This window comes from Raphanus sativus, unplaced genomic scaffold, assembly GCF_000801105.2.
Source record: "Raphanus sativus cultivar WK10039 unplaced genomic scaffold, ASM80110v3 Scaffold0229, whole genome shotgun sequence".
In the NCBI taxonomy this organism is placed as follows: domain Eukaryota; kingdom Viridiplantae; phylum Streptophyta; class Magnoliopsida; order Brassicales; family Brassicaceae; genus Raphanus; species Raphanus sativus.
In genome coordinates this window covers 1-13028 of record NW_026615549.1, presented here as the reverse complement: position 1 = coordinate 13028, position 13028 = coordinate 1, and the positions used below count along the sequence as shown (strand labels likewise).

General features: G+C 30.6%; 2 protein-coding genes and 1 non-coding gene across 3 annotated transcripts; 1 reads left to right on the top strand and 2 right to left on the bottom strand.

The window, feature by feature from the left end:
- Nucleotides 1-4089: 4089 nt before the first annotated feature.
- Nucleotides 4090-5111, bottom strand: LOC108855663 (protein BOBBER 2-like). The gene has a single exon (XM_018629532.2). The coding sequence runs from the start codon at nt 5036-5038 to the stop codon at nt 4208-4210; it is 831 nt and encodes a 276-aa protein (XP_018485034.1). The 5' UTR covers nt 5039-5111; the 3' UTR covers nt 4090-4207.
- Nucleotides 5112-9262: 4151 nt separating this feature from the next.
- Nucleotides 9263-9334, top strand: TRNAQ-CUG (transfer RNA glutamine (anticodon CUG)). Its single transcript has one exon. It is a non-coding gene; the product is annotated as a tRNA-Gln (tRNA).
- A 248-nt stretch (nt 9335-9582) lies between these two features.
- LOC130501612 (membrane protein of ER body-like protein) lies at nt 9583-10898 on the bottom strand. The gene is made up of 2 exons (XM_056996450.1): nt 10490-10898; nt 9583-9950 (listed from the first exon to the last, which is right to left on the bottom strand). Exons 1-2 carry the CDS (start codon nt 10896-10898, stop codon nt 9583-9585), a joined length of 777 nt encoding a protein of 258 aa, XP_056852430.1.
- Nucleotides 10899-13028: the final 2130 nt, after the last annotated feature.

Here is a 13028-nt window from a genome sequence, read left to right as displayed (position 1 = left end):
GATTGTTTTTTTTGTTAGTATAAAAGCATTTCCAATGGTATTCTATTTTTTCCTCTATAATTCCCATAAAAATAGAATAACTCTATTATAGAGTAAGTTTTGTTCTAATAGTTTACTTTATAATAAAATTACTCTATTTTTGTAGAAAAAATACTCTATTTTTGTAGAAAAAATAGTGTAAATCTACTTTTCATTCTATATTTGGAGTGAAATAATGGTTTTACTCTATTTTTGTGGGAATTATAGATGAGAAAATAGAGTGTCATTGGAGATGCTCTAAGAGCATAGAGCATCTCCAACCCTACTCTATTTTTCACTCTAAAATAGAGTTTAGAGTAAGAAATGCTCCAATGGTACTCTATTTCTCACTCTATTATAGAGTAAAAAATAGATTTACTCCAAATATAGAGTAAGTTTTTTTTTTTGTTCATCACTCTATTTTTTACTCTAAAATAGAGTATCATTGGAATAAACTTCATTTCTATTATAGAGTCACTCTATTTTTGAGTAAAAAATAGATTAAACCCTTGGAGATGTTTTTAAGCTGAGTTGTCTAAAATGTTGTTGTTTGTCATTAACTATAAAATAAAAGCAAAATTAAAATTAAAATTCTATTTGGCGATGTCTCCTCTCAAATCATGGTCATGACCCGTGAAGCAATTGGCTTTTAGGTCAGTCTTAGTCGACAGGGTTGGCGTTTCTTTTTCCCTTTTCACATAGTAGAGGTTTCGTGTGTTCCCTCAGGCTGGTCAGAACGGAAACAGATCAATATGTATAACTTATTGGAAACCATCCTTTTCAATGAAACTTCTAAGACTACAATTTTGACTAAAATATTTGTTTACTAAATAGGATTTTTATCGCTGACTTGCTGATTTAATCAATTAGATTTTGAACAATCCGCCACTTTCTGGTTTCTTATTTTATTCCTTATAAGATTTTCATTAGTGGACTGAGATGAATGGTTTCCAACTGTAGATATTAAATACCAAATATTTTCTAGGATCTTACAAATTTCGGTTTGTTCAATGATTAAATTTTGTTTGAACATTTGAAAAGTTTAACTCAGATTCTATTAATATTTTCAAATTTTGGCTGCTAAAAATAACTGAGTGGAGACTTTCCGCATGATCAAATGTTTTTTTTTTTGCATGATCAAATGTTGGTGGCAGTTAAATTTAAGATGATTTACATTTACATATTATACAAATGATTCATTTATTAAAATATGAAACTAAATTTCGTATTTTTCTCGTGCATTTCTAACAACTAAAATCATAACAAATGCCGAAGAAAAGATGGGAAAAAGCAAAAGGGACAAATAATTATGTCCGAAACCATATAAAATAACATAATATTTACAAAGGTAACGATATGAATGAGTATGAAACGCTCCACACCAGTGTAAAAAATAATATCTCAAGCGCCTATCCACATGTTAATTTGCAGATGCACGGATAATATCATTATTATGTTTAAACTCATGCAAGCTATATACATATGCAAATATTCGCACTTGTACACCACATATGAAAATGTTACTATTTTGATTGACATCATATGATACAAGTCCACTCACAAATTATTAAAAACACAACACCAAATCCTTTTCTTTTGGAGAATATGAGAATAATTCCACGGACGCTATGACATAGCCAGTTAGAAAAGAAAATTCGCAATCGTGCAGGTTGGCTAAGCCACTTTTGGTTAATTGTGAATCTGTGATAATACATATTGCAAGTTTATTAGATTAAGACTTTTTCAAAGGAGACAACGTACGTGAAGACGTGTTTAGAGAGAGTTGAAGTAACAAAGACTTAGTTTGTTGTGTAGTTGCAAGAGTTGACTAGGTGTTTCTCTTCCATTGAAAAGATTCAATCATCATTTATCCTAGGCCACATAAAAAGGTTTGATATTATAAAGCTTAGTTTTTCTTAAAACGTGTTCACTGTGTTGTTATGGTTGCAAATCTCTATCGTGCCCTCAGAGGTATGCAGCATTTGGTGCACAAGTATTAAAACTAAGAACATCATGATTAATCAACTAAAAGATGTTAGTGCTTGAGATGTGATACTATTCTTTTAACATTTTGTATCGTAGTGGAAGTCGCCTATTTGTTTTCTTAACGTTTGCCGGTTGGCAACTGATAAAGAGAACTCGTAATGGAAAAGTAGAAGAAAACATATTAGAAAATACAAAATAGGTCATTCGTTAAAAGAATTTTCACATGGAAGAAAACATATTAGAAAATACAAAATAGGTCATTCGTTAAAAGAATTTTCACGTGGACAAAACACCGACTTTATATTTGTCAACAAACGAAGACTTTTGTTTCATTCATCACCAAAATTGGTGAAAAAATAATAAATGATTTCTTCACTAAATCTGGACAACTTGAAATGACGTTTCAACACGTCGGTGGGTCACAACTGGGAGTAAATCATAATTGTAATTATTCAGCTTACAATTAGTGAGTGGCACACAAGTATGTACAATTTTCCAATTAACCTCATGTCATCAAATTTTATAAATTAACTAGAAATCGGATGATACAAATGGATGAATTCCTTACTCATGAAAATTGACGTTTTTTGGAACTAATACTTTTGCATGTAACCACGCTGTTGGAGAATGCCAAGTTTAACCTATTGGTATGCTAAGAAGCCAATTCTAATCACGACGTCAATATATCTTTTCGATTGGAATCTGTGTGGTATGTGTTTTTAGAGATGTAGGAAGCTAGGAATAAGGGTTGTAGTACAAGGTAGACAAACCGGAAATGTCTTCGTTTTCGTTTCTAGTACGAACGGTCTTAGGCTCTTACGATGAGTCTAGCGAAGGTAGGCACTGAACAAAACTTACCTTCGCCCCCTAAGGTGAACCTCTACATTCACCCACCAATAGGAATTAGTTAATTGAGATTTGATATCTCTTAAAAAAGGAAACCAAGTAATAAAAATTTAATGAAATAAAATTATGTTTTTAGATAAATAAAAAATAGTAGCAATTATCAAAAAAGTATATTCTTTTTAATATTGATAAATCCATCAAAAAATACTAAACCCTAAACCCTAAACCCTAAACTCTATACCCTAAATTCTAAATACTAAACCCTAAACCTTTGGGGAAAGCCTGAACCTTTGGGAAAATCCTATACCCTAAACCGTTAATCTTAAACCCTAAACCCTACCCTTAATCATAAACCATAATATTAAACCCTAAATTCTGAACACGAAACCCTAAACCCTAAACTCTTTGACAAATATTAAATCATAAACTCTTAATCCTAAACCATGACCATTTTGGAATTTAGGATTTAGGGTTTAGTATTAGGGGTTATGATTTATGGTTTAGGGATTATGATTTAGTTTATGATTTAAGGTTTGGTTTAAATTTAAGGGTTTAGGGTATAGGATTTACCCAAGGGTTCAGGCTTTTCCCAAGGGTTTAGGGTTTAGTATTTAGAATTTAAGGTTTAGGGTTTAGAATTTAGGGTTTAGGGTTTAGTATTTTTTGATGGATTTATCAATGTTAAAAAGAATATATTTTTTTGATAATAGCTACTATTTTTTTATTTATCTAAAAACATAATTTTATTTCATTAAATTCTTATTACTTGGTTTCCTTTTTTAAGAGATATCAAATCTCAGTTAACTAATTCCTATTGGTGGGTGAATGTAGAGGTTCACCTTAGGGGGTGAAGGTAAGTTTTGTTCTAGGCCACTCATGTAGAGAATATTCAGGACTTTTTTCGTAAGTCACAGCATCGAAGAGCGCCTCAGGAATATACAATCAGAGATGATCTGTCCACTCATGAAACAATTCGTTAAGTTGCAAATGCGTTAATCTGACTTCAGCTGAAACCAATCAGAGATGATCCGCACCCTTTCATAACGCTATAAAATGGTTTGTACCAATGATTACAAGTCTTGAGATCTCGATGTTGTGTTACCATCTTATTTGATACAATATATTTGATAAAACGTTATCCTTTCTTGTTTTGTACATTCACAATCTATCAAAAGTCAAAAGCAATTTATGTCAACTGTTAAAAGTTAAACTATAGAAGGCAGCATCAAACAGCTTATATATATGTAATTTTTAGAGATAGCTTGACAAGATCTAACGTATATAATCATCATATTAAAACGCCAACAACTTGTTATCCTGTCCTAATCATTACTACTTAGGATTATTTGTAAGATTCTTACCAGAACCTTCGATCTTTCATCCAGTTTTGAGAGTGATGCTGAGAGATGGACTTCTTCTTCAAATCATGCTTTTGCCTTTGATCAAACATCATCTTCTCAACTGTACTGCGAGTCTCCGGGTCGAGATCATCCAGTTTACTGCTCCCTGCTTTAACTTTCTTAGTGTCAATTTCAGGTTCCCCTTTCACACAATACTTCCACCACCCATACTCGTGCTTTGTCAAGAGCACTGTTATGACCTTCTTATCGAGATACCAGAAGCAGTCGTCAGGCTTCACAGCATCGAAGAGTGCTCCATCTATGATTGTATGATTCCCATTGAGACAAACTTTCAGACGGTACCTGTCGATTTTACATGTAACGGACCGTGAGTTAGTTCCGCTATGTACTGGAATGTTGATTGTGACCTCCTTGCGAGTCTGCGTCCATGAGTACATCTGAAAATCAAGCCCATTTCCTTTATTAGGAACTTCACCAAGCGTGACATTCCCTTCGTTAGGATTCTCCACCTCAATGGGTTCCTTTGGCTTCAAGCTTTCCATATTCTGCTTCTCCACCTCCATGGTCACACTCTCCTCCTTTAGCTTCTTCTCTAGGGTCTTCAAGACCTCTTCATCCTCCTCCTCCTTCTCGGCTTCCCTCAACCTCTTCTTCACGGCCGTAACAGCAGTGGCGATCTCCTTATCCGACGTGTCTTTCAACAGAAAGTCGCTCTCGTTCCCAATAAATTCAAGAACTTTCTCCACAAACCCTAGTGGGTTTGAACGATCAAAACTTGCGCTAAACGGCGTCGAGGTTTCCTCCTGCATATCAGAGATGTTCGCCATTGGTTAACCGTTTATTGCTTGTGTGGATCAGAATTAAATTTACTTGATGCCAATCAGCCAATGAAGTAAAGATTGTGTATTTTTATAGCGGAAGCACCAAGGCAAAAAGGACGGTTCCAGAAAAAACCCTCAAATTTTGTGTTTGTTCTTTTTTTTTCCTTGGTCCCCAAACTTTATCGAATATTTCCAATATTCATACAACTTTCCTTATTCAAAGTATTTTCCTTTTTTAAAAAAATATCTTCTAATCTATTAAAAAGAAAGTACATTTTGTATTTAACCCTGAATTTTCCTCAATATTTACCAAATTGTGCCATTCAATCTTAATTATGAAATAAATCAAATAAAATCTCAGCAAATCTTTCTTTATTTCAGTTTGCCGAAGCCCATTTATAATGTGATGATCAATCTATAATTATATGGCTGATGTACGAACTACATTTAGAAATCTTACAAGGCTTAATTTTCTGAATATTTTTGATTTTTTTTTTGGAGAAAATAGTTTTCAATGTTAACACTAACAAGAACGTGTATATTACAACAATACACCATTTTTAGTCTATATACGTATATTGTAAGCAATTATCACTTTTTGGTTATAAGTACCTTGATGCACTAGATAACAGGTCATATTTTAGTGATTTTATATTTAAATCATATTGTTTAAATAATCCGAACATGTTCTGATTTTGGTTTACATTTTTGCTTACGTACAAAATTTAGAAATACAATACAACTAGGTGATTTTTCCGTGCTCATGCACGGATATAAGTATTTATAAAGTAATAATATAATAATGAATCGTTATTTATTTTTAATTTCATATTAATTTATAATTGTATGCATAGTTTATATTAATAATATTATATTACTTTAATTAGACATTCAATTTTAGATATGTTATAGGTTGTCAATTTTGTTGTTTTTATAGTCGATTTAGTTATCATTTGGATATATTGATTTGCATTTATTTTTTTGAATTCAATTATAATATATTTAATTCTAAATATATTAAATTTTGATTATTTTATTATTTGCATTTAGGTTACTCGGTTGGTTGGTTATCTTTTATATGCAAAATATATTTTAGGATGATTATTTATAAATTAAGATATATTGTGCTTAGAATGAAATAAAATAAACTAAAGTGTCGGATTTCAAATTCAATAAATTAATATAAAGATGATATTATGAAGTCTCATGCTTACATATATAAATTTTACAAAAAAACTAAATTGTAACAGTTGGTTAATATTTATTTTCATTTGTTAATATTTTTGACTCATTCTATAATTTATATTTATAGAATTAATTATTACAAATTGTATATTCTTATTTTAGTTTAATCTATGATAATAGATATAAGTTGGATTAGTCGAGTTACTCATGTTGTTAATATATTTAGTTGCATGTATCACTTTCAAATTCAAACTGAAATATAATTATTTTACTTTAGTTAATTCTCATCAATTATTTTTATTTTCGTATAATGTGCATGTACTTTCATATTTTATCAATGATCAATATGAAGTTACATACGTAAATAACTGATATATATTTTGGAAACTCATGAATATATATCAATATCTACAGTAATTAAAAATATTTTATAAATTCTAAATTATTTTATGCCTTTGATATATTGAATGGTAAACTGAAACTTATTTTAAATAATCTTAAAATCTGAATTTAGATTTGTTTTGTATTTTGAGTATTTTGATTATGGTTATGTTAAGTTTCGACAACATAAAAACATAAATTTAAAAGCAAATATAATAATTATTTAATATTAAGAAGACATGTAATTGTATAATCATAAAATATAATATATCTACCCTTGTTAAGTATATCGTGTTGTTTTAATTTTAAATATTTTGTAATTATTTGATCAAAAGGTGTTTTTGTTAAAATCTATTTTCATTATCTAATATCTCTTAAAATAAACAGTAAAACATTGTGATTGTATTTGAGAAAAATATAATTTTATAGATATTTTTTGCTGTAATTGAAGATATTATAGTCAAATAAATATATGAAAATAAATAGAATATTTCAATAATACTAATTATAAACTATTTGTAGCCAATTAAACATATATATGTTTATGTTACTTAATTATTTTATGTAATCATCTAAGAAAATAGATAGATATATAAATATTTTTTATTATTTTGAAATTGTATTATTTAAAATTTTGTTTTAAAATAAAAATATTTATTTTACCAATATCAAGATTATCTATGTGAAATTTTCTTTTATGAAATCAAATTATATAAAAATATATTTTTTTTCATCTATGAAAATATAAGATATAAATAAGTATTTTATTACATCAAAAGTATATTTTATGTTATTTTTAAATGGAATATTACTATTTTTGAACTTTCCTTTTTAATGAAATCATATTATATATGCATACATTTTCGTTTTAAATTTTCTTTTAAACTTTATAAATGTTTCTTTTTATTGTATATCTTATTTAGAAAATAAACTAAATAAAAAAATAAAAATATTTAACTAATATTATATAGGCATATATTTTCGTTTTAATTTTTCTTTTATACTTTATAAATCTTTCTTTTTATTATATATGTTATTTGGAAAATTTATAAAAGGAAACTAAATAAAAATCAATAAAAATTTTTACAATAATAAATTTTAATTCATTAAAGGGTATCCGTGTAATCAACCATCGTAAGAGTTAACGTGAGTGCGACACATCGAAAATTGACTTCTCAAATAATATTATAGAGAAATAAACTATAAATAATTATGTTTGAGAATATCATATTAAACAATTATTTAATATGGATAATTTTACAAATCCATGTTATAATTTAGACAAATAAATATTTATTTATCAAAAGATAAAAATAAAAACCGCTCTAGTTATATATTAAAAAGAGAAATAATGACTTCTTTCATGTGTGATTTTTTAATTTGGACCATCACTTAGAAATTTTATTAAATGTATTTTTTAAGATTAATATTATATAGAATTTTTAAAATACTTTAGTTATAATATCTTGATATCTTTTCATTTTAAAATATAAACATCTGAATTTAAAAATTCTAACAAATCTGTTTTAAAAGATTTTTACAAGATCTTCATTTTTCGAAATTACACTTAAATATTTCCACTAATTTCGAAATTTAAAATATTTAAATATTTCAAATCCTTTAATTATTCAATTTTAATATTTAAATATTTCCACTACTGTAATATGATATATATTCATCTTAATATAAATATACATTTATAATATCATATTTAAAAAATTCTAATAAGTCTTTAACAATAATTAGTAAAAATATTTTAACAATAATTTAATGTATTTTAAGTTATCATTTTTATAAAATGAAAATCTAAATGCTATCCTAATTTATCTACTTTATAGTCATAATCATCATGCTAAAATACAGTTATTATATTAAACTAAATATGATTAAAATATATTAAATTGATAATTTTTAAATTTACTTTAATAAATATAAACTAGTTTATTTTAAAATATAATATAATGACAGAACGGCTTAAGTTAGAAAACTATAATAATACATGTCTAAAAATCAACATATCTTAGACTTTTGTATATACAATAATTAATTAAAATGAATAAGCATGAAAAATATTGGTAAAAGAAAATCTGTATTTGAAAGATGGGTCAGAATTTAACATAAATTAATTACCAAATAATTTTCAAATATGTTTTCCCATGAATATATTAATTTTGTTAATAACTAAATGCAAATACAATAAGATAAATATATAACAAGAAGTGAATACATACGATTTTTAAACAATTGATTAATTATAAAATTTAAAAATTATTGTATTTGGAATAGTTATATAAACATTTAAGTATATGATTAACGTTAAAAACATACATCACTTATGTTACAAAACAAATATTTATACATATAAAAATGAAAACAAATACTCGCACGGTTGTGCGGGTCAAAATCTATTTTAGCTATTAATCATTCAAAATAAAGATATATTTCGTTTTAGAATTAACCGAAAATCTCTGTGTTTTTTTTCTCTCTTTTTTTTTTTTGATTTAGCTAGGAGAATCCGGTCATGTGTTAAGAATATCATGTTCGTGTTGATTCGTTTAGCAGCAATCTTCTTCGTTCGTAATATTGTAGTCTAGTGCAGCGTATTTTAACGGCAAGCCAGGTAATATTTATATATAAATGTTTATATCGAACTATATAGCAAATGGTTCTATGGTCTAGCGGTTAGGACATTGGACTCTGAATCCAGTAACCCGAGTTCAATTCTCGGTAGAACCTTTATTTTTTAGTTTTTTCAAATTTTTCCATACAAAGCAAATGTACTAATATCATAAAATTTGAATACAGCCACCATTTATTATTTTGTGTTTCCTAACACTTTGGAAACGACTTCTGCACTCACAACAAATATTTGGCATTAAGAAATATAAACCACAGACATACAAGTTTAGCAAGAGCTCACAAAGCAGTCCAAAAGAGAAAAGTAACGCGACGTTGGATCTTTCTTTGAGACAAATCTTCTGTGTTCAGTATGATGATGAGTATCCGAAGCCACCAGCCTTTCTCCCCATAAGTGAAAGCATCATCTCTCCCGCCTGAGTTTCAGACCCATCAGACCATCCGTACTTCTCAATCAACTGATTCACAACGTTACCAACCACGTACGTAATCCCCGACACAGCCACAGATGTTGTTGCGTAGTACAGAACGCTCTTCAGGTAGCTGCTTCTCGGGTTCCTCACGTGAGCCTTGGCTAGAGCGAGCAAGGTGATACATATCAGAGATGCACCGAAAACTGATGCCACTTTGTAGTCTTTGTTGTGTGTTTCTCTGAATGAGAAGTAGTAGACAACAGGAGGGAGTAGTCCAGTGATAATGAAGGATAAGATTGCGACTGTTGCATGAAGCATGAAGTTTTCTCGGCGTCCTAAAAGTCGCTTGTACCGACTTTCTTTTTGACCGTTGGTCTGGCTTTCAGGTGTTGTTTCTCTAATGGGTTCCTCCTTTCTGAGTTCGTGGAGCTATTAAAAAATAATTCTCTGTAAGTTTATTGAGATTGTGATTTTATGCATAACTCAGACCCGGTCTGGAGCAGAGGCAAAGGAACCGATCGCTTAAGACATCATGATTAGTTGTACAAAAAAAAACAAATCAAGAATAAATATACAAACTTTTATTGGAGTGTAAGAAATTATGAAATTTTTAAATTTGTCAGACCAGCAAAGATTAGGAAAGGTTAGGTGATTACTCACATTATGAATAATGAGAACAAGGCCGCCAAATAAATTTGCAAGCCCTAATACCAAAATGTTTACTGCAGCCACGACGGTTGGTACGAGTGTTAGGATTTTTTTATAACGAACTTTGTGAGTAGTGTTTCACTAGTGGATGCAGGGTGGATGTGGAGTTGTATAAAGTTGAGGGGGTACTTACATGTTGAAGCACCAGAACCAGCAGCAGATGAGATAACACCGAGGCTTGCGATTGCTTCTGCTAGACCTCCATATACGATGCTTTTCAATATCTCCACTTCACGTCCTTCAACAACTGGTGTCAGTAACGGTTCCGCTAGAGCCACTGGGATTGATACGGGGATAGGTGATCGCATCGGGGTGAGACGTCCTTTCTTTGGTGGTTTTTTCTTGTCATCATTGACCATCTTTTGCTGTGTTGATAACGGGAGAGATGATAGCATCGGGGTGAGACGTCCTTTATTTGGTGATTTGTTCCTGTCTACTGCACTAGTTTCATCCTCCTCCCGTACCGGAAACTGTTGCCCGTGTTCAGCAGTCGATCCATAGTTGAACCCTCTGCTTGGATCATGTGAGTTTGTAACATCCATCTTATCAAAAAAAAAAAAAGAATTGGTAGAGGATTTTGCAAGTCAAGGGAGAGATGGAAAAACTAAATAAGAGAAAAAAAAAGATTGGCTATCACGTTTTGTTTTCGTTAAATTTGCTTCTCAAACAATTCAACTACAAAGACATGAGTATGCATGGGTTCCACTTTCTGAGTGTGACGCAGTCATACTTTTGCACCACAGTGTCATCTAAGAACCAAGAGTAAACTTGTAGAAAGATATTTCTAAATACTTATCTCAATTTAGAGAGACATTTAAGATCGTGAAGTTGAGAATCCATCAATATTTATATTGTTAAAAGTTCAAAAAAAATATTTTTATTGTTATAATTGTTTTTACTTCTTTTTGAAAATCACTTCCTTGTACTATGAAAAACGTTCTAATATCAAGACCATCAAAACTGTAAATTAAACATCACTTCTCCAACACTTTGGACTTATGAATACTTATATTTTTATGTAGATAATCAACAATATTTACTAATATCAGTTTTATTATGATAACTAGGATTGTTAATCATGATTAATTTTCATTAATGGACTTATTTAATTTCTTAATATAATTTTCTTGAGATAAATTAAAATGTGGGGAACAACAATACCTTTCTGAATAATTGTTTTTCACCAAAATCAATCTACTGATATCATAAAAATCTTGGAAGATACAAAAATAATTCGAATACAACACAAATTATTATTTGTGTTTCCTACACTTGGGAAACAACTTCACACTCACAAGAAAGATTTGGCATAAGAAAAAAAACACACACACACACACAAACAAGTTTAACAAGAAGTCGCATAAGCAGATGAAAGAGAAAAGTAGCACACGTAGACAAGCTTTTATGATCAGTATGATGATGAGTATCCAAAGCCACCAGCCTTTTTCCCCATAAGTGAAAGCATCATCTCTCCCACTGGAGTTTCAGATCCATCAGACCATCCGTACTCCTCAAGCAACTGATTCACAACGTTACCAACCACATAGGTAATCCCCGACACAGACACAGCATTCGTCGCGTAGTAGAGAACGGTCTTCGGGTAGTTGCCTCTGGGGTTTACTCACGTGAGCTTTGGCTAGAGCGAGGAAGGAGATACATATCAGAGATGCACTGAAAACGGATGCGATTTTGTAGTCTTTGTTGTGTGTTTCTCTGAATGAGAGTAGTAGACGACAGGTTGGGAGTAGTCGGTGATTATGAAGGATAAGATTGCGATTGTTGCGTGAAGGAGAAGTTTTCTCTTCGCCCTAGAAGTCGCTTGTATCGACTTTCTTCTTGATCGCTGGTCTGGTTATCCTCTGTTGCTTCACTGATAGGCTCCTCCTCTCTGAGTTCTTGAGCTACAAAAGATATTTATCTGTTAAGTTTCTTGAGACTTTTCAGTTTATGCATAACTTAGACCCGGTCCGGAGCATAGACAAATGAATCATTGCTTAAGGCATCATGATTTAGTGCAACAATTTTAATTGCACTTAGTAAAAAATATTTTGATAAAAAAGGTGAAAAATATTATAGGCACAATTTTTTATTCGAGCTTAAGAAATTAAGAAAAATTTTAAAATGTTAGACCAGCAAGGTTAGGAAATTAAGTGATTACTCACATTATGAATGATGAGAATAAGCCGCTAAACAAGTTTGCAAGACCTAGTACCAAAATGTTCACTGCAACCACAAACGGTACATACGAACATTAGGTGTGTTGTGTTTTAACAGTGAAGTGGAGTGCTAAGGCTGAGGGGCACTTACATGTTGAAGCACCAGAAGGGGCGGCGATGAGATAACACCGAGGCTTGTGATTGCTTCTGTTAGACCTCCATATACGATACTTTTCAAGATCTCAGGTTTACGTCCTTCAACAACTGGTGGTGTTAGTAACGGAACATCTGGAGTCTGTGGCAGAGGATGCACTGAGAGTGGTGAATATCTACTCTTGAATCCGGGGGAGATCGTTTAATCGGGAAGAGACGCACTACTGCACTAGGACCATCCTTATTGTTCTTTTTCTGTGTTGGCTCCTCCACCGCTGAAGGAAAGAGACTGTTGCCCGCCTTGAACAGATGCTTCATCGTTGACATCCTCTATTGGATCATGCGACTTTGGAACTGCCATCA